General features: G+C 38.0%; 3 protein-coding genes across 3 annotated transcripts; 2 read left to right on the top strand and 1 right to left on the bottom strand.

The window, feature by feature from the left end:
* Positions 1-2936: 2936 nt before the first annotated feature.
* Positions 2937-27004, bottom strand: tppp2 (tubulin polymerization-promoting protein family member 2). Its single transcript, XM_004539194.4, has 5 exons — positions 26938-27004; positions 11840-11979; positions 10852-11043; positions 8569-8722; positions 2937-7719 (listed from the first exon to the last, which is right to left on the bottom strand). Exons 3-5 carry the CDS (start codon positions 11040-11042, stop codon positions 7528-7530), a joined length of 537 nt encoding a protein of 178 aa, XP_004539251.1. The 5' UTR covers position 11043; positions 11840-11979; positions 26938-27004; the 3' UTR covers positions 2937-7527.
* Positions 14601-18445, top strand: ftr84 (finTRIM family, member 84). The gene is made up of 7 exons (XM_004539357.3): positions 14601-15313; positions 16120-16215; positions 16399-16632; positions 16871-17027; positions 17125-17181; positions 17296-17349; positions 17451-18445. The coding sequence occupies exons 1-7, from the start codon at positions 14741-14743 to the stop codon at positions 17981-17983; spliced, it is 1704 nt and encodes a 567-aa protein (XP_004539414.2). The 5' UTR covers positions 14601-14740; the 3' UTR covers positions 17984-18445.
* Positions 22441-24565, top strand: LOC143419104 (ecto-ADP-ribosyltransferase 4-like). The gene is made up of 3 exons (XM_076885393.1): positions 22441-22537; positions 23322-23442; positions 23723-24565. Exons 2-3 carry the CDS (start codon positions 23329-23331, stop codon positions 24563-24565), a joined length of 957 nt encoding a protein of 318 aa, XP_076741508.1. The 5' UTR covers positions 22441-22537; positions 23322-23328.
* Positions 27005-27529: the final 525 nt, after the last annotated feature.

The following is a 27529-nucleotide window of genomic DNA, read 5'->3' as shown; positions in this document are numbered from 1 at the left end:
AAAATCAGCAACATTGTATTTTAGTTATTTAATGTTAGGTGAGCTTCCATTGGTATTTTGCAATTAAAAGAATTGCACATGTGTATTCTGAGGTCTGTTGCATTGTTTTACTTATACAAACAAATATTTTATACTCCAAAGAAATGTATTCAAGTAGATGTGATTGTGACATAGTGATATGTTGATTAAAAAATTAATACAAAAACTACATAGTAGTCTGTATTCTGTATTATTACTACTAGAAAAATAGAATAAATAACTACAATAGATGGATATGTATGTGGATACTGGGCTACTATGATGGAATCCAAAGCAATAATAAGTACATTCAGATATGTAATTTATTGTGCAAATACTAAAAGGAATGCTACAACGAGTTGCAGCAGAGCAGCTATGTAGCCAAATGATTTGAGGCAAAAGAAGTGTTTCACAGATCTCGAAAGGTAAACTTATTGGGCCAGTGTGATATGATACTGAGTAGGGCTGTGCGATATGACCAAAATCTCATATGCAAATATAAAACATCTACCGTCCCGATAACGATATAAATCACCAAATTTTTATATTTTCTGTAAATTTTGTGAATCTAGGGCAGCTCGACTTGCATGAAGCGTTTCCATTTGGGCGTCGTGTACCTGCAGTTGAGTGATTTTACAGATGAAACTATACATTTTCAGACATAAGTTGTAACAGCCGCCGTTTTCTTTGTGAGTATTTATTACACGGCGTGCTGCGGGGAAAAGCCTGTTCTAACGTTTGAGTCTAAGGTTTATTTTTTGGCACCTCACGGCTATTTTTTGCTTCTCATCCGTAATTGCTCCGCATACTCTTTCACGTGATTTAATTTATCTTGAAAAGTCTCAACAGGATCTTGAGCTTTATTGTGAAAGGTTTATGTGGAAAATAAACAAGCAGACACCTGATGGTTTTACTGTCATTGCTGCTAATGTAAACGTATAAAAATAGGCGCTTGTCCGTCTGTAGTGTGGTTATATTAAATATGAGAGAAAGAGAGAACTTTAAGAAATTAATATAGCCACTACAGTGACCATCAAAACGATGAAAAAATAATGCCGTAAACAGTTTATTTTGCGACACCACGAAACAAACAATAGCGTAAAATGAAACAATAGATGTTTTTTTTATCGTCATCCGATATATATCTTTATATCGAACAGCCCTAATACTGAGATACAATATGTGAAATCTACCATACTGTGATGGTAAATTAGGCATAACAGGGTTAGGACTGGAAATAAAGCAAAAGAGGACTGGATGAGAAGTGACTTAATTTAAAACATCATCTATGTGCCAAATAGACAAACAGTTTCTTGTATCCCAACGGATATGTTCAATCATGACATCATCATCATAAACCCCTACATTCTCTTTTTCTTGTAACAGAAACTTAAAAACATTTCTAAAATGGTCTTTTCTTGATTGTCCATGTTTTTAGGAGTTTTTCTTCTAATATGGCCACTCATCTGCTCAATCAACCTCTGTGTTGCTAAAGAAGGAGCGGGCGTATAGTCAGGGAAGACAGAAAATATACATTCAAGAATATAAATTTCACTTAAATTTATTTTCATTATATTCTTCTGCATTTTTATCCCCATGCTTCTAAAACTTTCCATGGAAACTATAATTTAAATCTTGGCACTACAAAAGCTAAGAAACATCATCTTTATTCAAATTATCTGCATACAGGTTCTAGATTACCTTTGGCCATTAATTTGGTTACAGTTCAACAGTGTTAAAGCCCTGAAACACCAAGGGAATTCTGTAATGATTTGGCTTGCATGTGTTAGTCTTCTCGACAATCTCAGCCGAACTCAAAAACTCAAAGAAAAAAAATAAAATTGCTGCACATTGTTTTTCACATATAATTCAATTCAATTCAATTCAATGTTATTTATATAGCGCCAAATCACAACAACAATCGCCTGAAGGTGCTTCATAGATACAGAGAAAAACCCAACAATCATATGACCCCCTATGAGCAAGCACTTTGGCAACAGTGGGAAGGAAAAACTCCCTTTTAACAGGAAGAAACCTCCGGCAGAACCAGGCTCAGGGAGGGGCGGCCATCTGCTGCGACCAGTTGGGGTGAGAGAAGGAAAACAGGATAAAAGACATGCTGTGGAAGAGAGACAGAGGTTAATAACAGATATGATTCAATGCAGAGAGGTCTGTTAATACATAGTGAGTGAGAAAGGTGACTGGAAAGGAAAAACTCAATGCATCATGGGAATCCCCCGGCAGCCTATGTCTATTGCAGCATAACTAAGGGAGGATATAATGACCCCTGAGACTGTAATTATACCAGTTATACTGTATAGAATTATGTACCACATGGTATATTTCTTCAAAAGGAAAACAAGGAGGACAAATAAGTGCTTTGTAATTATATGAAGTACACTTCTTTGGATCTTTCATGTACTAGTTTCACTATAGACTTCTTCAGACCTGCACTCCTTTCTATTTATCTGATGGCATCTTAATGTGTCAACTTCATGTGTAGTTGCCAATCTTGGTCACTTTTCTGTAAAAGTCACAATGGCAAGTTTACCAAGTCAGAAAAAGATAATATTTACATATCACTTTTAACACATCGTAATTCTGAATGCATGTCTTAAGTTAAGTGGGAAAACATGCACAAAATTATAATTACACAGTACTGTTGCATCTCTGCAGCATCTTGACTTGCTGGACTCATGAAAGATGAATGAATATTTTAACTGTTTCAACTGGTTCATCTGTTCACTCTGTTTTTTGTTTGTTTGTGTTTTTTGTCCCTACATTGTGGTAGTATTGAACCACAAGTATTTTTCTTGTATTTCCTCACCCATTCTGATGTAGGAGACTATTTCACGGAGAGTTGCTATGAGTATATTGCAAAGAATTTAATTTGACTAAGAATCCATGTATTTTCATTGTTTTATCTAAACCCTTGCACACGTTTACATACTTCTATGGAAAATTATAAGTGGCCACTTATGCCAAAGTCTGAAAACACCAAACCCTGTTTATTCAAATTATGTTCTCACATCAACAGGCTTTGCATGCCAGGAAGGTACTCATAGCCATTATTTGGATGCAGTTCAGCGCATTTTTCCCCACTTATATTATAAAAGATGCAGCTCCAACTTTACATGTTAAATAATCTTCAAGAACTAGACAAGGTTTGTACTTTCAATTATTTGTACCTATCAGTCTTTCTAGGAAGCAACTAGAAACAAATAAATGTCTTTATATGTGGCTTCCATCCTGCATTTTCTGCATTTTCTTTCAATTTGTAAAATGATCTTGAGCAGTCGTTCTCTTGGATTTTCTAAAGTTCTTTCAAAAATATTCCTTGAACATTGGCTTCCTTTTCACTTATTTTCAGTCCAGCACTTGCACCTGACCATATTCAGAAATATGTTTTTTGTTTGTTAAGCCAAATACTGACCTATAAATGAATAAAGCATGAAAAAGGTTGTGTTGCTTTTACAAAACCAGTGTTGGTTGTAATCACATTACATTTTCGATTCATACTGTAATTCAGTAATTAATTACATAAAGTCGTCGAGATATGTCGTTACTTGTGTTATAATAGGGATTTGTATCATAGGGACTGTAGCCTAAGGTTTATGATTTTAATTAGTAATTATGTGATAATGAGTTGTTGGTTTTATTACAAGTTAGCAAGAAAGTAATGTTATGATAAGTGTAACATATGACTTTGTCTGGTGAGTAAGTGACTTACTACACTACTTTTAGAGTAACAAGTAATTTGCAATGTATTACTTTTTGAGTAACGGTCCCTACACTGTACAACCAACAACTTGACAAAGAAGCAATTTTTAATTGGATGTTTAGGAATTTTACCAACAGCCTGTTACAAAACTCTCTCATTCAGTTACAGGAAATCCACATAAAATGTAGAATAAAATGGCATGAAATGACTAAAATAGTATTTTTGCACCAAAGAACTATTAGCTAAAAATGTGGCATATTTCAGCATGTTTTTCCAAAAAATAAAATAAAAAAGACTCTTAGGAACCTGGACAAATGGAAGACAGAAGAAGAAAGAGCAGGCAGGAAATCAAAAGCAGGTGAACAGTATCTGAAAGTCGCATCCTTAAGAAATAGGTCCAATAAAGACCAAACATGGGTCGTGAGTGATATATATCTGTCCCAGACGGCCGTAGTGATCGATGTAGCGGTTCCGAATGACAGCAATATCAGGAAGAAGGAACACGAGAAGCTGGAGAAATACCAAGGGCTCAGAGAAGAGCTTGAGAGGATGTGGAGGGTGAAGGTAACTCCAAGCCCATAGCACAAGTCACCATCAAGTGCGGGATCTACCAAGGAGATGCTCTGTCCCCACTGCTGTTCTGCATAGGCCTGAACCCCCTCAGTGAGATCATTAACAAGACTGGCTACGGATACCGACTACGGAACAGAGCAGTTGTCAGCCACCTCCTGTACATGGATGACATCAAGCTGTATGCCAAGAGTGAACGAGACATCGATTCACTGATCCACACTACCAGGCTATACAGCAATGACATTGGAATGTCGTTCGGACTGGAGAAGTGTAGTCGGATGGTAACAAAGAGAGGGAAGGTAGTCAGAACTGAGGGGATTGAACTACCAGAAGGCAACATTGCAGACATAGAGGACAGTTACAAGTACCTGGGGATCCCGCAGGCGAATGGGAACCATGAAGAGGCCGCTAGAAAGGCTGCAACCACCAAGTACCTGCAGAGGGTCAGGCAAGTCCTGAAGAGTCAGCTGAATGGTAAGAACAAGATCCGGGCCATCAACACGTACGCCCTGCCCATGATCAGGTACCCTGCTGGGGTAATAGGCTGGCCAAAGGAGGAGATAGAAGTCACTGACATAAAGACAAGAAAGCTCCATACCATGCATGGAGGGTTTCACCCCAAGTCCAGCACCCTGAGGCTGTACGCTAAGCGGAAGGAAGGGGGCCGGGGACTGGTGAGTGTCAGCACCACAGTCCAGGATGAGACAACAAACATCCAAGAATACATTGGGAAGATGGCCCCAACTGACCGAGTGCTCAGTGAATACCTCAGGCAGCAGAAACCCAAGAAAGAGGAGGGAGACGAGGAACCATCATGGAAGGACAGGCCCCTGCACGGTATGTACCACCGGCAGATAGAGGAGGTGGCTGATATCCAGAAATCCTACCAGTGGCTGGACAAAGCTGGACTGAAAGACAGCACAGAGGCACTAATCATGGCAGCACAAGAACAAGCTCTGAGTACAAGATCCATAGAGGCTGGGGTCTATCACACCAGGCAAGACCCCAGGTGCAGGCTGTGTAAAGATACCACTGAGACAATCCAGCACATAACAGCAGGGTGCAAGATGCTAGCAGGCAAGGCATACATGGAACGCCATAACCAAGTGGCCGGCATAGTGTACAGGAATATCTGTGCCGAGTATAACCTGGAAGTCCCGAGGTCAAAATGGGAGATGCCCCCAAGGGTGGTGGAGAATGACCGAGCTAAGATCCTGTGGGACTTCCAGATACAGACGGACAAAATGGTGGCGGCTAACCAACCGGACATAGTGGTGGTAGACAAACAGTAGAAGACGGCCGTAGTGATCGATGTAGCGGTTCCGAATGACAGCAATATCAGGAAGAAGGAACACAAGAAGCTGGAGAAATACCAAGGGCTCAGAGAAGAGCTCGACAGGATGTGGAGGGTGAAGGTAACGGTGGTCCCCGTGGTAATCGGAGCACTAGGTGCGGTGACTCCCAAGCTAGGCGAGTGGCTCCAGCAGATCCCGGGAATAACATTGGAGATCTCTATCCAGAAGAGCGCAGTCCTGGGAACAGCTAAGATACTGCGCAGGACCCTCAAGCTCCCAGGCCTCTGGTAGAGGACCCGAGCTTGAAGGATAAACCGCCCGCAGGGGCGTGCTGGGTGTTTTATATACATAATCTTGATTCTACAGGTGATTACAGTTATTGGTCATTTACCACTGATTACTATATCCTACATGTCTTGGAACATAGTTTGGGATACACTGTGGATCTGGAAGCCCTTAAGTTATGTTCTAATGATTTGGTTTGGAGGCTCTTATCCTGTCTTCTACCTCCACAGAGCTGGAAAACTCACAAAGAGCTTTTGAGTGTGTGTGTGTGTGTGTGTGTGTGTTCCTGTCTAGCTATCTTTGTGAGGACTGACAGCTGCATTCTACTATATTGTGAGAACCAACAGTCACTTGTGAGGACACACTCACTGGTCCTCACAAGTTTAAAGGCTTTTTGAGGCTCAAAATGTGGTTTTAGTGTCAGGGTTACAATTAGATTATGGTTAGGTTCAGGGTAAGGGGGCTAGGAAACCATTATGTCAATGAAGGTCCTCACTAAGATAGCTGAATGGGCTTGTGTGTGTGTGTGTGTGTGTGTGTGTGTGTGTGTGCGTGTGTGTGTGTGCGTGTGTGTGTGTTGCATTTGTATGGATTTGTATTTGTTTGCTATTCAAACATTTAAATGACTAGCACATTACTCAATATTGCTTTTATTTAACACACAGGCATACTCTTCTAGAAACATGCTGTAAAATATACATATTTTACATATCACTTATATTGCATTTGTAGTGTACGTATTATAACTTCCTGAGTACTATATGTTCCAATTGTGATTTAAAGGATCCTACAGACTTTTCGTTTGTTTGTTTTCTAATGTTACATTACAGGACATGTAAAACAAGGAACTATTTTCCCATGTATGATCAAATTTTGCATTTTAGATATTTATTTAGATATTTGCAATCACTTCTTTCAAATTACATTTCCATTCATGGTGAAAATGGGCATTCTTTATTCATTAAACTTAAAAAGACAAAACATAGTGAAAAGAGATGTAATAGGAGGATTTAAAGTCCCATTATGATTACAAAGAAAGTTTAAAAAAAACTGTTTAAGTAATTCATATGTTTAGCTTCATCAGTACCAGAATCTAACTCTTTGTTCTTCGCTGCTTGGTGTTTTTTGTTTTTTTGTTTTTATTAATAATCAAAGAGTGTTGCACTGTGTTCTTTCATGCCTATTGCATTTTTCTAAATAAACTGTTAAAAACTATTAATTTCATACTATGAAACTATGATGAAAATAATGGGCACTGATTGGTCATGTAACAAAGGCACTGAAATATAAAATGAAAAGCTCGCAGAGCAGCTACTGAGATAGCGCCATTCTTGATACCAGCTATGTTTTTATCCTTTGCATTATGATTAACAGAGCATAGCAATGTATCATAGTATTCACACTAATGGCTATATGTTTAGTAAGGCACAGTGTATAGCAAAGCAGAGTAACAATATGAAGCATGTAGTTTCTTTTTTGGTTCCAGCAGAAAATACACAGAACACTTTTACTTGTACATGCTGTATACATCATGAAATTCCCACTTTGTTTTGTTTAACTAAATAAAACAGGCATTAACTTCTGTTTAGTACCCCTATCTAAGTTATTGGTGAAACATAATAATGGCTAGCAGTGTTATGCCTCTTTCACTTTGTCTTCGTAAGTGCCGCTGCCCTTGTAAGCTGCCACATAACCACTGGTGTCTGGGATGTCTTCACGCCCAGCCTTTCCTTTGCCTTTTCCTGTGTCATCAAACCGCTCCTTGTGTGAACCAGTGTACTTGGAGGTGTCAGTCAATCTGTCCACTGCTGCTGCCTTGGTAGCTTTCTAAAAAAATGGAAGACAGAATACTGATATAATAAACTTTTTTTTTAATTTTTTCCCCTTTTAACCCAGTAAAACAAAAACTCTGTATTGTAGTGTCTTTTTCAAGATGCAATGATTTGTATCTAGAGTTTCTTTGGTAATCCAGTTTTAGATCCAAAATAACACACTGACAGTCAACTATTTTTTCTGATTTGTGACCTAAACAGTTACACAAAGATTTGGTCATCAAAAACAAGTAGCACTTTCTATTCCAGCTCAGTAATAAAGTGATAACAGTGGGGTGACAAGGTGGAAACAAGAACATAATAATGTGGTCATTTCTACATTATTACTACTCAATTACCAAGGTAATAACCAATTACTATCCTTGTAATATCATGGTAGCATCATTATCACCTTATAACTGAGGTGTATTTCCACAATCTTGCCCCTAGTTTTTGGGCACTTATTATCCAATTACATAAATTTCAGTGTAATACATGTAACCACTGCTGCTATCATGATATTACTTGGAATTTAAGTGGTTATTACTATGATGATTGAGTTGTAATAAGGTAGAAATTACCACATTATTACAGTCTTGTTTCCACCTTGCTACCCTACTGTTACCACTGTATTACCAAGCTGTAATAGGAAGTGCAACACAAGAGAACAAAACATGTTAATACATTAATCTCACTTAAACAAATTTTACCTAAGATGATCTGTTTTACAGTTTAAATTTAATTGTATGGTTGAGGGTCAAACTACTACTACATATATAAGTTTAAAGGGATGCATAAGTGTAGTAGCTGGTTGCTGCCGACTTCTAAGCAGCAAATTTTGAGTTTATTATGACTTAATACTCACAGTAACACCAATGTTGGCAGGTTCTTTACCAACAACGAGACCATAAAGCTGCTGAAGTGACTCTTCCTTGTTCTTGCCTTTAAAACGTTTGGGAGCCAACTCTGTCAGGGCCTGGTTAAACTGCTCAAATGTGATTACACGAGCTGACTTTGCCCTGAGGAAACACAGAGTGTTGCCAACTATATTTTGAGAGAAATAACAAAATGAATAATATAATATACACTGCTCAAAATAATGAACAGAAAACCTTTTAATCAGGGATATTAATCTGGTCAGTTAAGCAGCAGAGGTTGTTGTTAATTAGTTTCAGCTGCTCTGGTGTTGATGAAATTAACAACAGGTGCACTAGATGGGTAACAATGACACAACCCACAAAACTGGAATGGCTTTTCAGGTGGACACCTCTGACATTTTTTCTCTCGTCATCTTTTTTTGAGTTTTGTTTCACTAGTTTTCCATTTGACTAAGGTCAGGGTTACTACTGGTAGCATGAGGTGATATCTAGATCCTACAGAGATTCCACAGGTACTCCAACTCCTCCAGGATCACACATTAATACCTGCCTGTCTGATCAAACAATCAGAAATAGTCTTCATGAGATTGAAGAGGAACCATGAGAGGAAACAACATCCTCTAGTGGCCCCTGTGTGCACTGTCTGTCACCTTAGAGCCTAATTGGTATTTTTCCAGTACAATACCAGGATTGGCAGGCACCCCGTGCACACCTTCCCTTTGTTGGCAAGTATTTGCTCAGAGGTGGTCATTTGTTGGGGTTTTCTCTGTAGTATTGTAGGATCTCTACCTTACGATATAAAACTTGCCTTAAGGCAACATTCTGTTGTGATTTAGCGTTATTTAAAACTGAATTGAATTAACATCACTCAGCATGATTGCTTTAGTGGAGGATCAGTGATTGTCTGATCTACGGATGTGACGCAAAGACCTCGAGCATATAACCCCAGTGTTGGCCTCTTCATGCTGGTGGCTTCCTGTTCCTTACAGGATCCAATTTAAAATCATACTTTTTGCTTTAAAATCACTTAACGGCCAAGCTACCTCTTACCTATCTAAGTTCCTATTTATTTATGGTCCAGAAAGAAACATGAAGTCCAATTCAAAACTAATGTTATCCAACAGTCTACACATAAATCTCATGGCAACAGAGCCTTCTCTGTGGCACGTCGCACACTTTGTAATAGTCTGCCTCTAAATATAAGATATCCAGAAACAATGGAACATTTTAAATCTTTAAAGACCCATTTTTAATGACTGGCTTTTAGCTCACGTTGACCCATATATTATTTTATTTTTTTTAACCACCTTAGCTGTAGTTGTTTTAGTTGCATTTAATGTCTTACTGTTTTATTCCTCTTCTTTCATATTTTATTGCATCATTGTCATGCATTTTACTTATTTTAGTTACATTTTAGTTTTTAAAGCACTTTGTGCAGCATGAACTGTTGGAAATGTGCTATATAAATAAACTTCACCTTGACCTCGACAGACTAGGCAACAGCACCCTGACTGCCACTAGGTATCGAGGTGAAATCTTTGGACCCACTGTCACACACAATGCTCGGTCTCATGTGGCAAAGGTATGCAGGCAGTTCCTGGAGGATGAAGGAATCAATACTACTGGCTGGACCTCACACTCTCCTGACTTACATCCAATAGAACACCTCTGGGACATTACGTTTCTGTCAAGCCAATGCTCTCTGGTTGGACCTCACACTGTCCAAGAGCTCAGTGACGCCTTGGTCCAGATCTGGTAGCATATTTCCCAAGGATACCATTTGTTGTTTCATTAGGAGTATAGCCCAACATTGTTAGATGTGCATACAAGCACATGGGGGACAAATAAACTACTGAGTACCATTCTTACAATAATTGCTGCAATGAACTTGCAAAATGGACTCAACTACTACATCATATTTTTTACCTTGACTTTCATGGTGTCTTTGAATTCAGTCCTCTGTAGGTTGATCATTTACACAATGATGTGAAATTTGATGCATTTTCAAAGTGTTCCTTTCTTTTTGAGCAGTGTATACTGTCAAGGGACAAGCAATGAGTAGATGCTACAATGCTATAATGTGATTATGAGATGTCTTAAACCCTTTGCATTTACATGAATCATGAAGTTTATTCTGTAAGGTAGTCCCAAAACAACAGAGAGTCACTAACTAAAAATTGACTGTTCAGTTACTGAAAACCAATAACCACATTGTGACATACATTCAAACCATTATGTTTTTGCTGTGCAAAGTCAAAATGAAATCTTACTTGACTTTGCTAAAAACGATGTCCACGTCTGTGGTAGTCACATTCTTCCCATCAGTGATGTTACAGTCTTTGCAGAGCTTTGCAAAATTCTTGCCGTTCATCTCCTTCCCTGTAGCTTTTGTGTCTCCGTGGACTGCAAACTTCTGGAAGGAAGTCTTGACCTCTTCTAGAGACACCGAACCCTCGGCCATGCTGACAGATGAACACATGCAGTTTTTAGTCAATTCAAATACAAAAGATTGTAACACTTTGTTCTCCTGATTAAAATAATAATCTAAAAAAAGGCCCTTAAATAGCTTGGATAAAATATCCTTTGTGAAGACATTTTGTAAAAAAAAATTAAAGTAATAACTATAGGTTAACTGGCTGCTGGCCTGCCAAGACATAGCTGCCAAGATAGTGCATCTAATTTTCTCTCTGTCTTACACACACACTTTTACTGTGTATCCATCAATTATGCTAGTGTGTCTAAAACTGCGCTCAAGCCCATTTAATTCAATCAACTCAATTTCCAAATGGCTTCTCTGCTGTTCAGTCTATAGTGAATGAACAAACACATTCCTTCTCCTTCTCTTCTGCCCCGTCTCTCCATCACACTCACTGACACTTACTTATTCATGAGTTAAGTGTTACCAAATGTGGCTTTTGATCGAGCTACACTGATATGAAATTTATATTAAATATTCACTGCATATAAAAATAACCATAAAAACAAATAGCACAGAAAATGTTTCAATGAACACTTTAAAACTAATGCATTTTAGTATGGCGTCATCTCAGTTTACGAATAATCCTAAAAAATAATAATTATAATAATAATAATAATTACCAGTGCTGGTGGGTGTAAAAATATACATCAAACTATTATTACATGTAATCTTTCCATATATTTTTTTTCAAGATTATTTCTACTGCCCTCTCACTGCAGCACTGCAGGTACTAAATGATACAACAGTAAAGCACTAAATCACAAAAATATAAGATGTACCTGCTAAATGGAAGGATGCCGTGTGGATAGTTAGCCAAATCCGGAATTGCTAACAGCTGCTTGATCTCTTTCTCCGCTTCTGCCTCTCCTCCTTCTTTCTCCGCTTCTGCCTCTCCTCCTTCCTGCCACTCCCAGGCTGTCTGACAGTTACGTAAAGGATGGAAGGATGCAGAGAGGCAAGGAGAAATGGAAGGCAATGGGAGGGGGAGAGAGTACCGACAAGCACAGTCAATGACATCATGGGTGCTCAGCCTCTCTTCTGTCTGCTCACTGTTATTAGCTTCCTGCCTCTCTCACAGACTTGCTCAAGGCTTTGTTATGTTATACAACATTCTGTGGAGTTAAACCTTTACCAACATTCTCTTGTACACAAATACATTTTGCTGTTCAGTTTTTTACCCAAAATGATTTTTTACCATGCTCTTTTTCTGACTGGAATATTTAATTCAACTCACAGATATATATCTGTCGTGCTCTTGCTGTCATTTTCACAATAGCCTTCTTGTTTGAGCAAAGATGAGAGTGCCCCTTGACAGAACAAAGACCAGTGACAACATAAATCTGACACTTTACAAGAATAACTATTCTCTCTCGCAATGTCATATCAACCACATAGAATAATGGTTCTGTATTAAATATAATTCATAATAACGTGCCTGAAGATTCAAAACTATACCTATGACTGGAAATTTTTTGGACAGTAGCAATTTTTATGCCACCAAAGTTTGACACAAAAATACAATAAATGTGCAGATGATTAATTGCTTGAGGCTGCTGGCTTTCACTGTGTGAAAGCTCATTCGATTGTTTTGGCCACTTGGAGATATCCCATAACTTCAAGGTTTAATTTTATTTCAGTCATTGTTCTTAGTGTTTCACAGGCAGGCTGGGTTTATCCTAGCTATAGGCATGCCTATAGCCTTAACTATGTTAGGCAGTGCTTGGTTAGACAGGCTAACACAGATACACACACACACACATGCATTCTCACATGCTTGGCCAATTTATAATTACTATTTGGCTTGCATGGATGTCTACAAACTGTGGGAGGAGGATAGTGTACACAGACATAACGTACACACAGGGGGAAGAGAAAACATATTCAAATTCAAATAAAAAGGCCCCAATCTTACATATTTATATATATTTTTTACAATAATGATGTAAAAATTAAAGATTAATATATTGTTATGTCAGCACTGTTTTTGTTTTCTTTTCACCTTTTTGTTGACGTGCCAATGGAGGCATGTGGGAACCCACGTTTTGTATTTTGTTCACAGCAATAACAGAGAAAACTGTTTTGACATCACACACCATCATGAAACTCAGTGCTCAGTCAAATGGAAAAGGTGCAAGGACTTTACATGTTTTGTTTAATGATCTGAGACAAAGGTCTCAAGTCTCAAATGAGTTCTTTGGTCAGTGGAGACTTTCCCATGGATAATTTTTTTCGTCCAGTCAGATGATTCATTGACGTGTTCTTGGAGTACTTTTTGTAGGCCAGTCACTCCTGGGGGGCTTTGCTACTGTTTTCTTCATTTGTGGATGGTGGCTCTCACCGTCTCTCCACAGTGACACATTTGTCCATGCGTCACCATGCACAAGGTTTAGAAGTGGCCTAGAAAACCTTTCCAGATGGACAGCTGTCAGTGAGTTTGGTCTCATCTGTTGTTGAGGTTCTACAGATCCTGACATGTGTGATTTTTATTTTAGCTTTGTCTTTAACTTCTCTTTGTCCTCCACACCAAAGTGAAAGACTCATTGCCAGTTATCACAAACTCATGATTGCACTTTCTTGCTGCCAAGGGTGGTATAACCAGTTATTAGGTTTCAGAAGCAATAAATGTTTCATGTAGAGCTATTGAAAACTGAATTTTACATGTAATCTGGTTGTTTTTTTCCAATATTAAAATTATTTGGTCTGAAACATGTAAGTTTGACAAAAGAATGAAATTAGGGCAGCAGTAAATATTTGGAAATTTGACTAAGCCTATTGATTTAATTAAACCATTTTAATTGAGGATGTTAGAACTTCCGAGGCTCGTTTTTAGCACAAGGAGCCACAGGGAAAATCACAGAGCTATGAGGGAGACTACGACACTGACAAAGAGAAACACAGGGCTTAAATACACTGAGGGATAATAAGGGAATGAAAGACAGAAGAAGAGCACAGCTGGGAGTAATCAGGCTAGACGAGAAAAGGGAAGCAAAACTAGAAACACTGACATGATACACGGACCTTCAAAGTAAAACAGGAAACACACTGACTGAACTCTAGACACGTAAACTTAACAGCAACTGGGGAGACAGAACATAGGAACCCGAAACATGGTACAAAAAGTCACAGTAGACACAACATGGAACACAGGGAAGCCATATTACAAAACCTAAGAACTAAACTATGATGACCATAACTGAAACCTAGGGAAATAAGAAACAGTACAACAAAGGACTCAAAACATAAGAACAAGAACTTCTTGTTCTTATGTTTTGAACTCAAAAAGCTGGGTCAGAAAGACCCAGAACCGTGACAGATAGCCAACGGTAAAGTTTATTTTGCTGACAACTTGACCTCACTGTGTGACCTGAAATCCCTGCTTGGTAGGCCAATTCCAGTGTATAGTGAAGACCAGAGTGATTTCACTCATGCTGGGAAAGGTGTTGTGTGGGAAGACATTATCAGGTTGTTTACTGTAGAAACAAAGCCTTCCCTTTAAATGTCAGCAGAAAGCAGCAGTATCTGGTTTGAAGAGAGGTAGGATCACAGCAGGTTATCTGGATGGACGTTTTCTGGACATCATTCTGACTGACAACACTGGACTTACCAGTCTAATATTTGATGGACTTCTAGTCAACACAAAGAATTCTTAATAATTTTCCATATTGATCTTATTGAGCATTATGGCTGATTCTGGGTTCCCATTACCACCAGAGGCTTTCTGTCTTCTATGTGCGGACACAGTGAGAGATCCAGTCACTATCCCCTGTGGTGACACTTTCTGCCTGGAGTGCATCAAGATTTACTGGGATCAGTTCGACCACATTGGTGTGTACAGCTGCCCACAGTGCCGTGCAACATTCACACCTCGGCCTGTCCTGAAGCGAAACCTGCCAGATGTATACCATGAGCCACAACGAGAGCTTCCAGAGCTTACTCCTTTCCCCTACTTGAATCGTGAAGTCTACTGTGACTTCTGCATTGGCCGTCGCAACAAAGCCGTCAAGTCTTGTCTGATGTGTTTGGCATACTACTGTGAAACACATGTCAAGCCTCATTATGAGTCATCTACCTTCAAGCGGCACAAACTCGTAGATGAGATGGGTCATCTGGACAGAAAGATTTGCCCACAACACGAGAAAGGTTTGGAGCTGTTCTGTCGCACTGACCAGATGTGTATTTGTGTGCTGTGTACTGTCAGAGAGCACCGCAGCCACAACATTACCTCGGCAGAAGACGAACGCAATGAGAAACAAGTGAGGTTTTTTTTTATTGATGTTATTGCTGAGTCTATCTCAAAATCTTTTAATACTCTTTTTATTTTGATATGACGTTTTCATCAGTTTTTGCATACATTAGATGATGAAAAGAGTCATTCTGGAGTCTAGAGCAGGAGTCTCAAATGAGCTGTGGGTCACTGCTGTCACTGTCATCTCATTGGAGGGCCGCTTTAGTGTTTGAGAAGTACAAAAACAAAAAAACAAAGAAGAAAACACTGACAAATATGTAGTCTTTTATTTTTTTCAAAATTTCAAATATTGTATAACAAGACAAAACTGCAAACAAGACCGCAAATTGTTTTCTCGCTCTTAACTAACTGAAGCCTTTCATTGAACAACCAAATAACAAACTTTTACCCTCTTTCTGGCCAGACACATGGCAGCATTTCTGCTATAATTTTGTTCATATTTAACAAAATAAAAATGCAGACACAAGTGTACACTTTAGTTTTAACTGCTTTTGAAAATTGTTTTCTTTACAAATAACTCTCTCACTGAACTAACACAGCCAATCCCTCAACATGTTTGCACTCTCTGCTTATATTGCCTTCATATTAAATCATTTTTTGCCCTTTGAATACCTTATTTTAACATTACGCTTAACAACATACAAATCCTCCCTAATGATAAAAGTAACTTCAAAGGCCAAATTGCATTATATTTCTTCACGTCAATATACGGGCCACAAGTAGGGGTGACGCGGGCCGCAAGTGGCCCCCGGGCCAAAAGATTGAGACCCCTGCTCTAGAGTGATAAAATCCTGTATTCTTGTCTTTTATCAGAAAGTCCTGGTGGTCACCCAAACTGAAGTCCAGAACATCATTCAAGAGAGGATGAAGGAGCTCCAGGAACTTAAGCATAATATTGATGTTCTAAAAGTAAGATCATAGCCTGGTCCAACATAAATTACTTTTCTTCATAGTAAATTTGACATGGTCTCATTTTTTTTTTTTTACAGAACTGTTACATGTTAATACCACTATATAAAGGAATCCAGTGGTAATATCAAGGATGACTATTGTAACTAAAAGCTCCTGGAAAAAACTGTCTTTACCTTTCAGAGTGCAGCCCAGCGAGCACAGGCAGAAAGTGACAAGACCTTCCATGAAATGCTGCAGGCAGTTGAACGCTGGAAGTCTGAAATCAATCAGATGATAATGGCCAACATGCAATCAGCAATGTCACAGGCTGAAGGCTATGTGGATCGTCTGGAGCAGGAGATAATGGAGCTACAACGTCAAGATGCAGAATTACGGCAGATCCTCGAGACGGAGGACAACATTTACTTTCTGCAGGTACTGGAAAATCAGCCAGAGCTACAATAATTCATCTCTGTCTGTCTTGCTTTGTAATGTAGCACAGAAAAAACAGTTAATGTACTTATCACTTCCAGCGCCTGTTGCTATAGCATGCTCAGCATTTCTTGCTACCTCGTTACACTGACTAACACAAAACAACACCACGACTTCTTTATGTATATATTTATGTTTTTAGTAAAAAATCATTACACTTCTTTTTCTCGATAAAAAACAGAGTTTCCCAACCCTGTGTGTTGCTCCTGAGGCCATGGTCCCCAAAGTGCTAATTAACCCTCAGTTCTCCTTTGGAGAGATGAGCAGAATGGCCAGTGACATGAAAGAAAATCTGGATGACATCTGTAAAAAGGAAATGGGTAAACTCTCCAAGACAGGTTTGTTCCACTAGTCATTGTTAACACTTCAATTACCTTTTACTGGCTCACTAGTTTTTGCTGCAATCCATATATACTTGAATTTATATTTTTACAGTGAGCGAAACTCCCGTGTACATATTGTTGCCAAGAAATGGAAGCAAACGACTCAAAGGTAAGTGAGCTGAATAATTTCATTCGTGCTATTTTGTACATGGCTGGCAATTTTTTTTAAACATAATATTGTTGCACATTTTATAACATATGTTATGTTTTTATATTTAAACAGTTCCTTCGAATGTAGATTTTCAGGAGCCAAAAAACAGAACAGACTTCTTGAGATGTAAGTAAATTTTATGGTTCAGAATTAGTACTCAAGAGCAACATTTTAATGTTATCTAAACAGAAGACATTTATAAATGTATGTTGTGGCTGTGTTTTCAGATGCCTGCAAGCTGTCCTTTGATCTTAACACAGTTTATAAAGAGCTGGTTTTGACAGATGGGAATCAGAAGGTCACCCGGAAGAAAACAACCCAGTTTTACCCAGATCATCCAGATCGCTTTGATGGCTACTCCCAAGTTCTGTGCAAGGAGCCTCTCACTGGTTTCAGGTTTTACTGGGAAGCTGAATGGAGTGGAGAATTTTCCATAGGGGTGGCTTACAGGAGCATCAGCCGTAAAGGGAAGAATTCACACAGCCTGCTTGGCTACAATGACAAGTCTTGGAGTCTCCTTTGCTCAGACTCTGGTTACTCTGCCTGGCACAAGAAAGTAGACAGAGACCTTCCTGGTGCTGGTAGGGCTACACGCATTGGTGTGTACCTAGATTATCCTGGAAACACAGTGGCCTTTTACTCAGTGTCAGGCACTATGACACCTATCCACAGATTCAAAGCTCAGTTTACCGAGCCTTTGTATGCTGGCTTTGGTGTAGGTTCCTCAGTTACCCTCTGCCAGCTAAAACAGCCTTATTAACTAAAAAGTGCAAAAATTACCCATTACCAGTAAAGAATTTACACCGATACAATATGTAAATAATAATGACATACATTGCAAAATACAATATACTACCAGTTATACTAGCAAAATACACAGGATACAACAACAAAATTTACACCAGGAAAACTTCGTAGTAAACAGTTGCCTGTTTACAACAAATGTGGACCAAGTTTGGGGCAACGGGGTCAAATTATCTCTGACCACACCCAGCCACAATCTTTCCTCTGGCTTAGTCTGGTCAGAAGGTGATCTATCTTTTGCACATGTAAACTGATATCACTGGAGTCATGGATACATCTCAAAATCACTCCTGCAAAGTAAGAAATTGAACCACTGGTCAGCACGGGACGTTAAATTACTTTGAATTATAAATGCGTTTTAAGGTAAAACTTTCTAGAATTAATGTATTAAATGTAGAAATGCTATAAATCTACAAATATTTGCTTAGAGAAAAATACTAGGGTTAGATAATAATAATAAAAAAAATCTGAATTTGTCATTTGCTAATATTAGGGGCAGTCTGTCAGTCATTAAAAAAGACAGATACACGTGTCCTAAGCATAGCATGTGCTACATTTTATGTTATAACAGCTTTTATTATTATTTGGTATTCATTGCTGTACTTAAAAACAATCAATTTTACATTATATTTAGCGAAAGTGCTGTGTCTTTGTTATTGTTTTGTTTCTGTGTGTTTGTGATTTTGTTTTCTAATATCTTCTTATAATAATTTATCATCTGCTCATGGAATTTCAAATGGACACTTTTGTTTTCTCTGTTTTCCAGTAAATCTAACCAGTCAAACCAGTTAATCTAGCATCAAAGGATGCTAACAACTGAAGTACCATTTTAAAAACGAATGAAGTATTTGTTTTCATTTCGAACAATATGCAAGTCATTTGTAATGTCCTCTTAGATAACATTAATTACATAAATAATAATGTTTTGAGAGGAAATTAATTAATATGTTGCATCATACAACATCTCTTACAGCAGTTTTTTCATGTGGTTTACAGGGACCTCATTCAGTAAACAAAAAGCCTATTTCTTTTTCCTCTTTTCTCTCTGATGCTCTCTTTGGCTTTTTCTGGTCAAGGATCTGAGTGGCAGGAGAACCTTATCAGCAGAGGGAAAAAAGAAAGATAAACTTTCTCATTTAATAATAATGATTACCTTTATTGTTCACTGTATATTTTTTTAAGCTATTACCTTTAACTTCCAATTTGGGTCATAGGACACGCATTCAATTTGCTTAGATGATTTGCATGACAAATTACCCAAAGGTACAACAAAACAACAACAACAACAACAATCTTTATTTATAGAGCACATTTAAAAGCCTTGGGCATACCAAAGTGCTTTACATAAAACAATAAAAAATAAAACAGTTCACACATTAACATCAAATACATAAAAGTAACGGATTATGTTCACAGATAAAAGCCACCAATAAGAGTAAACTGCAGCACATAGGTTATAGCAAGGTAAGACTGTACCACCATGATAAAAGACACCAATAATGGAAAGATAGCAGAGAATTTAATACAATACAATACAATAGGTCAATAGGTCACTGCAAGCAAGCCAGCATTTAACTGGTAGAAAAGGCAAGTTTAAAAAGATATGTTTTTAGCCGTGATTTAAAAGAATGAATAGAATCAGACGCCCGGATGCCAATCGGGAGATTGTTCCACAGCTCCGGTGCAACTAGAGCAAACGATCGATCACCTCTAGATTTCAGTCGAGATCTGGGCTGAACCAACAGTAACTGTGAGGATGACCTTAAAGCCCTAGCAGGAGCATATGGGTTTAAAAGTTCCTTAAGATAGCTTGGTGCAGTGTTATTGGTCATTTTAAAAGTAAACAACAAAATTTTAAATTGAATACGATATTTGACAGGCAGCCAGTGCAGATCAGCAAGGACAGGAGTAATGTGGGCAAACTTCTTGGTTTTAGTTAGAATGCGTGCTGCAGCATTCTGAACTGTCTGTAATCTATGTAAAAGGGAAGAGTGGAGACCACAATAAAGTGAATTGCAGTAATCAAGCCTTGACGTTACAAAGGCGTGGATGAGCTTTTCTAGGTCTTTATACCGGATATAGTGCCTGGTCTTAGAAATAAGGCGAAGCTGGTAAAAACTGGATCTGACAACAGCAGACACTTGTTTATCAAGTTTAAATGAGCTGTCAAATAAGACACCCAGATTCCTAACAGTGTCAGAGAAAGAACTAGTGAGAAAACCAAAGGCATCCCGAAGTTTGGCACGAAGGGCATTACTACCAAAAATCATAATTTCAGTTTTCTTATCATTGAGGATAAGAGTATTTGCCAAAAGCCATTTCTTGACCTCACACATGCAGACATGAAGCACGGCCATACCCCCATATGCAAATGTTCAAGCATTAGAGGCAATCAGTCATCACACTACTCTAGAAGTGTTATCAAATGCTACACTGTACACATTTAGTCTAATAATATTTGTGGTCTTATTACAAACTTAACTGCTATAGTAAGTATTGCAGTGTTGTATGCACGACATGTTTATTGTGTGCTGCAGTGTAAAACCTTAAAAGAGACCTTACAAGTGGTCGTGGGTTTCTGCAGACATGCCAAATTAAATTAGATAGTCTGAATGCATACAATGCAGTCAACAATATCCTGGGTCTATATGTATATGTATATGTTATTTGGCAAATATCAAAATGAGACAGAGGCACTTTGACACCATGTTCTTCTAAGATATAGCTAAGATATATTTTGTTTCTATTCCTTCATTCTACATCCTTTTTGTAAAACTGACATTACTAGGCTGATTCAAAGCATTCATTTTGCCATTGGTCTTCTGACTTAATCTATATTGAGTGTTATGTTAATGTTGTCCACCTTGTTATGTTGCTTGTAGAGAGTGGTGCATAGTTGTTTGCTTGGCTGATTGCCTCTGTTTCTTGCATGTACTCTATGTACACATATTCAAACCCTTTGCATGTCTATGTGGGTTTTTTCTTTCAAAATGTGTTTTTGTTCTTTGTAATGCTATTCTATTGCTATTCTATTGAAGAACAATAATACACTGAAGAGATGAATGATGAAAATCATGCCAATTATTATAATTTTATAATTGCTCCTTTCCCATTGTATTGTTTCATTGCTGATGTTCCTAGTGCCTTTAACATTTGCATAAGCTTGTTTTTAATAACTGGGTTTCTACAGCTCCTTCTCTACATTTGCGGGAATGGAAAATTCTTCTGTTTTAGGAGCTTTAATTCTTTTTAACAACATCAATTCATTTAGATCATACACAGGACTGTGAATGATAGTATGAAGTAAACTGTTTTGTTTTTGTTGCTGTTGTATTTCGGTGGCTTTTTAAAAATAAAATTGCTGTTTCTAATGTAATGGCATACAAAAATGAAAAACAAATGGGAGTACATTTGTGTTATGATCACTCGATGGCACTGTTTCTAAACTGCCAGTACACTGATACATGGCTCTTTTTTTCTAGGCTTCAACATCACCCTAACTAGAGGATCACAATCTGCACATATAAACATAACCCTTATTTAGTCTGCTTCACATATAAAACAATAACATTCTGACAGGATAAGATGAAAGCTCTACTTATTTTATAGGAGAGTGTAGCTGTCTCTGCTTTGTTGGTGTTTCCATCTCCAATTAACAATGACTTAAGCTTGGCAAGCTGAGAAGCCAGAAGCTTTTTTTCTTGTTTATGCATGCACAGTATGGATAAACCTCTGGTCTTTCATAGTAAACTGATGGAAGCCCAGCATGTAAGGCAAGCTGCCACTGGATCTACGTTTATTACTCTTGCTGAAGTAATGACCTCACAGCCCCTTGTTCGCCACTGGTGCTAGTTTCAGTCATTGTGCAAAGGTACTGTTTATAAGGGTGGGGAAACTTGCAGTCAGCTAAGACTGAAGAAGTCAATTGGATGACGCTGCGTCCCTTCTTGGGATTTCCTTGCCTGGATGACTGAGCATGCATCAGGACAGAAACTCTTATTGAAGTAATATGAGGTTTGAATATCGATAAATATTATACAATAGTAAGTGCAAGCACGTGTAAAAAAGTATGAAAGAAATCTGATGCTGTGTGCAAATTCTTCTACACTCTCACAAAGGTTGGAGAGCTAAAATGGATCTTAGATTGCATGAGATAGCTACGCAGTATTTGGTGTTTGTTGATTAACTTCTTCGCATTCAGTGAATGGCTTTTTACAATTTTTTTTAATTTTTACTTTGAACTGTTTTCTCAGTTTGCAGCAGATTCACATTCACATGTACTTACTACGTGTGGGTGAAAACTTTCCTGCACACTTGTTCTGTCAGTATCACTGTTTACATTCAAAGAGGGACGTCCTACAGGTGGTAATACTAGCTAATCCTGTTTGGTGACTAGCTCAAGCAGAAAACCAAGGCAAGTCTTTCAACCGTAAAACACAAAAAGGGAACTAAAGCATTTTCACTCTGGAATTAAAAGACCACCTTAAACTGTAGTGCTGTTCATAATATTGTAAGTAATAAAGAAAAAGAAAATAGACAGAATTTTGAAATGCATATTTTAAATGTCTTTTCTAGCCATTCCACATAAATACAGAGACATTACAGTATGTTGTTACCCTCTGTTTACTGTGATATGTTCAGATAAATCTTACAGAGAAAAACTTTATTTATTTAATTTTCTATTTACATTTTGGTTTGTCTATGACAGTTTATAAACATTGATGTTAGAGGAATTACGTACTTACAGACTGTGTCAGGAATTTAGGACCTACGTAGTTCTCTCATTGTGACAAGCTGCAACAATATCAATTTGAATATAACATTTAATGATGTGATCCTCTGGCAGTGGTGTATTTTATTAAACATTTCAAGTTTTGTTTTGTCTAACACTGGCAATTCGTATTTTCTAAAGAGTTTAGTTACAAAGACACACAACACAAGCTGAGTTCATGCAAGTAGCTCTTTTTTCTCTCACATAGTAGGACTTTGATTCACCACAGTGTTATCACACAACCCAGCATGCCTTAAACTAATATATATATAGGGCAAATAGATGTCTAGACATATGTGTATATATAGACATATAGACTGAAACAGGCTTTTATTACACTTCTATTGTGTAGAGCAAGCAAATAAACTGTACACAGTCATGTTGTGAAATATGTGGGGGGTGGGGGGTTTGTGCCAAGATACATGACATACACTGACATTTTACAGGTTTGCCAATTAATTCCACAAAAGAAAAGAAAACACAAATAATTCACTTTAAACTAAATTCTCTTTTTTTTTTTCAGATGAATTATGGCTTCTTCAGTGTCGCGAGTGTGTCAGAGAAAAACAATCATATGTGCCATTACTACTCTTATTTTTGTTGTCACACATCTACCATTCAGCCTGCAGGATACTGTTAAAAAGGTATACCACTTTAAATTATTTAATACTGCATAATTTACACTATTTTGTTTTTGATTCAAGCTAAAGTTAGATGTAAAATAAAGGGTTTTCTATGTTTTGGTTTCTTTTATGGCACTTTATCATAATATTCATAGCCAGTGTTTTGAAATCTTTACACCTTTAATGTGATTCTTGAAGCCATTATCTAAAAAAGACTAAAAGAAGATGAATGCTGGCTGTTGATTTAATGCATATCGCCATCTGCTGGATATTTTTAACAAGCTGTTCCTCCTAATTTCAGACATCTACTGAGAATTTGACTTTTTACCAGAGTGATGCCACGTTTTATGACTGCGTATTTGAAGTTACAGTTTTAAATGATAATTCCATGATGCAAAAATGGGAATCCTGCTGTAAAAACTTCAGTGAAGCCTGGAGAAATGCAGAGCAACACACCAGAAAGCCTCAACACAAGCACCTGGAGAAAGATCATTCTGCTGCTTTATATATGTACACAAAATCTATGTTGCAATCTGTAAACCTCAACTTCAAGTCTGCAAATAGAACTGGGAAACCAAAGGAGACATTTGAGTCACGCTCACTTTATTCTTTTCTAACTGAAGGCATTCAGATTTTAAAACACAGCCAGGTGACATGTGTTAGTACACATTTTCAAGCAGAGACACTTTTACATCTGAACATCTCTAACAAACAGGTTCGGTTTAGCACCTTCATGTTAGGCTCTGATGAGTGGGACTTTGCAAGGAACATCTCATGTTTTGAGGTGCAAACGTGCTTTGGCGCTGACATAACATATTACTCTGCCCTGAAAAAAAATAATCAGGTCCTAATTCCCCCATATGAGATTTTCAAAGTCACTGACATCCAGACAGAAACAAAGGAATGCAGAATCAGCTATAGACTCACGAGCAATATGAACTGTGTTTATAGCAAAGAAAGCAATATGTTGCATCCAATATCTGCAGTAGTAGATGGATTTTGGGTCATTTTTACTATTATTTGTATTGTTCTAATTTGTCTTTTGTTGCCTTTTGTTTTGGTGAAAGTGTACCATAAAACCAATGCTGTTTATGGTTCTTCCTTTCCATCTAAGTTACAGCAGCCACATTGTGGATTATATTAGGCTGATCTTTGCATTTTGTGTTTTATTCTTCATGTATATGTTTTGTTTTTCATACATTCATGCAAACATACATAAAAAATAAAATCATTTGTCACATCATGTACATTGTTCTTTTGCCTTTGTTTTTTTTGACAGTTTTTTGCCTCTTTACATCACCAAAATGACTTTTAATCCAACAGTCACAGAAAAAATATTTAAGAATTATAACCGCTGTCTTTCACAGTTGAATGGCAACCATTTAATGACCCAGTGAGGTTTGTTCTCTTGTTGTTTCAAATAAAGTATTTTTGTTTTGATAATATATTTTTTAGGAAACTACCAGAAGTATGTATTTCAGTTGTGCCTGTAATTATGCCAATATATATACTCTCTCTCTCTCTTTAATGAACTTCTACTTTCAACTCTGTCATGAACAAATATTCATAACAATTAGTAAAATAATATATAATCATAGATTACATTTATCGTGTCCAGTTCAATTATGACACACAAACACATCCAAAAATCACTGAACAGGCCTTTTACCTAAAAAGCCTGTTCTATTTATTACGCTCTTTTCCTTCTTTGACTGCTCCCTTTAGGGGGCAGCACAGCACAGTGCATCATTTGCAACATTGCCATTTCATCCCATCTCTGGGATCTTCTGTCACAACAGCCTTCTGCACGTCCTCCTTCACTAAATGTATTGATCATCTCTGTGGTCTTCCTCTTTTCTTCCTCCTGGCAACTAATGCTCAACACCCTTTTGTGTTGTCCTCCTAGTGCTTGTTAAAAATAACATAGCATCCACTTATGCTTTGTGAGCTACTCCCCCAAACAATTTATTATACAACACCACTGATCAGTCTTCTTTTATGTGCTCCCCTTTTGCCATCCATAAGCTTTCTTAAAGACAGTGCCCCTGCTGATTAACCTTATCATTACATCAACATCGCACTGTATATCAACGCACCTTTGTCCAATTTCTTGTATCCGCTATCCCTTCTCTGCACATGTACAAACCATCTCAGCCTTGCCTCTAACTTTTCCCCCAAAGTGCTCTACCTGAGCTGTCCCTCTGATACACGCATTCTAATTTTGTCCCTTCGTGTCTCTCTCAGTGCAAATCTTATAGAGGGGGTTATAGAATACTTCTAGTTCAGCCGTCCCCAACCTTTTTTGCACCACGGACCGGTTTATGCCCGACGATATTTTCATGGACCGGCCTTTAAGGTGTCGCGGATAAATACAACAAAATAAAACTAGTACCAGTACCGAAAAAAAGAAAATTTATTCATAACACACGTGAAAAGACCCAGGAAAACTGAGTAAACAATAAAAACGATAACAAAATAACGCTGAAAACCGATAAAAACCTTGAAAACTATACATTTCACACCTGAGCCTCAACTCTCGCGGCCCGGTACCAAGCGACTCACGGACCGGTACCGGTACGAGGCCCGGGGGTTGGGGACCGCTGCTCTAGTTAGAGGATCGCTAACCTATGTATTATCTGCTTTAAGAGTTGTGAGTCAAGTATATCTTATTTGTTGTCTTCTTTTTCAGAAGAGCCACAGCATTTGGGTTTGAACACATGAGTATGTTATTTTATTAATAAGTACTCTTTAAAATACCAGAATAGGGAGGATGGTGTAGGTTTAAGTTTATTAGATTGATCAGTATTGCTGAACTATGAAATATTTTTTTTTGCATGCAGGTATAACAGAATAGCTTTAGTTTAGTTGTTGTTTTAAACTTGAGTATGAACTTATACAAAATGCAGCAAGATATTTAAAAAAACAGTTTTGTTGATTAAAAAACACTATATCGGATTCATATCGGTATCGGCAGATATCCAAATTTATGATATCGGTATCGGACATAAAAAAGTGGTATCGTGCCATCTCTAGTTTCCTGTTTCTGGCAAAGTGGGCGATAAACAAACAAGAGAGAAAAGCCGATCAGCTGATCACTGATCAGTTTCATGACTGAAGTAGAAACAGGAGAGAGAGGGGGGAGAATGAGAGAAGAAGAGGCAGCTGTGCAGCAAAGACACAGAATAACTCCAGCTTTGTGTCTTTTTCATTGTAGCTGAAGTCCGGGACAAACTGCTTTCCTTCTCAGCTCAATATGAAACGTGTAATATTTTCTCTGAATGAGGGACCATTCCATTTTTAAGGAGCCGTTGGAAACTCTACTAACTAACCTTATGAATAAAGTTCACTATCAGTAACATCATAGCACCACCCTGCTGTATAGAAACTCCGTCATGCTAGCTAGCACGCAGTACGAGTTATTGTAACTGACGGTAAAAAGTCAGCACAACGAAAATAAACTCCACTTAAACTTGGTTCATATCTGACCCAGATAGACTGCAGCTCATAACTTCTTACCTGAAGTTCACCTGACACTCGGACTGGTGGCTGCCTCGGGTCTCTCCTCCTGCCTCCCCTTCCCTCATCCACCTGTTGCCTCTGTGGAAGCTCCGCCACAGCCACCACCAAACAACTGAGTTATTTTTACACATCGACCTGCATCTGGCCAATCCACCACCTCTCATTGTTCATGCCGTTACAAAAAAATAAAAAATATGCCCGGTATGCCCGATGGCCAGTCCAGCTATGTTAACCTGCAACCAAATCTGCAGCTCCATACAGCAATGTTACGACTTAGATTATAACTCATAACTCATAACTCTTATGTTAGCTGCCCTCAGTAGCCTACTGTCTGAAATATTCGACGGCTGCAATAATTCTTTAAGTGTTATTTTTTCCTTGGGATTCTAATTTCACCGAAGTTTACTAAACTCAACAAACTTAATATTACTTACCGGGACATTTATTCTGTCCTCATTTTCTTTCACCGAAAAATTGTTTCCTGCAGTGCCTCTTTCGTGCTTGGCTCTCCTACCTTTGCTAACGTGATGCACATAGCGCAGAAGCCGATGCTGCATTCACTTACACTCGGATATCTGAGCTTCACCGT

Source organism: Maylandia zebra, linkage group LG6 (genome assembly GCF_041146795.1).
Source record: "Maylandia zebra isolate NMK-2024a linkage group LG6, Mzebra_GT3a, whole genome shotgun sequence".
NCBI classification, from domain to species: Eukaryota; Metazoa; Chordata; class Actinopteri; order Cichliformes; family Cichlidae; genus Maylandia; species Maylandia zebra.
Note: the sequence above shows the minus strand (reverse complement) of the source record. Positions and strands in the feature narration are given on the sequence as shown.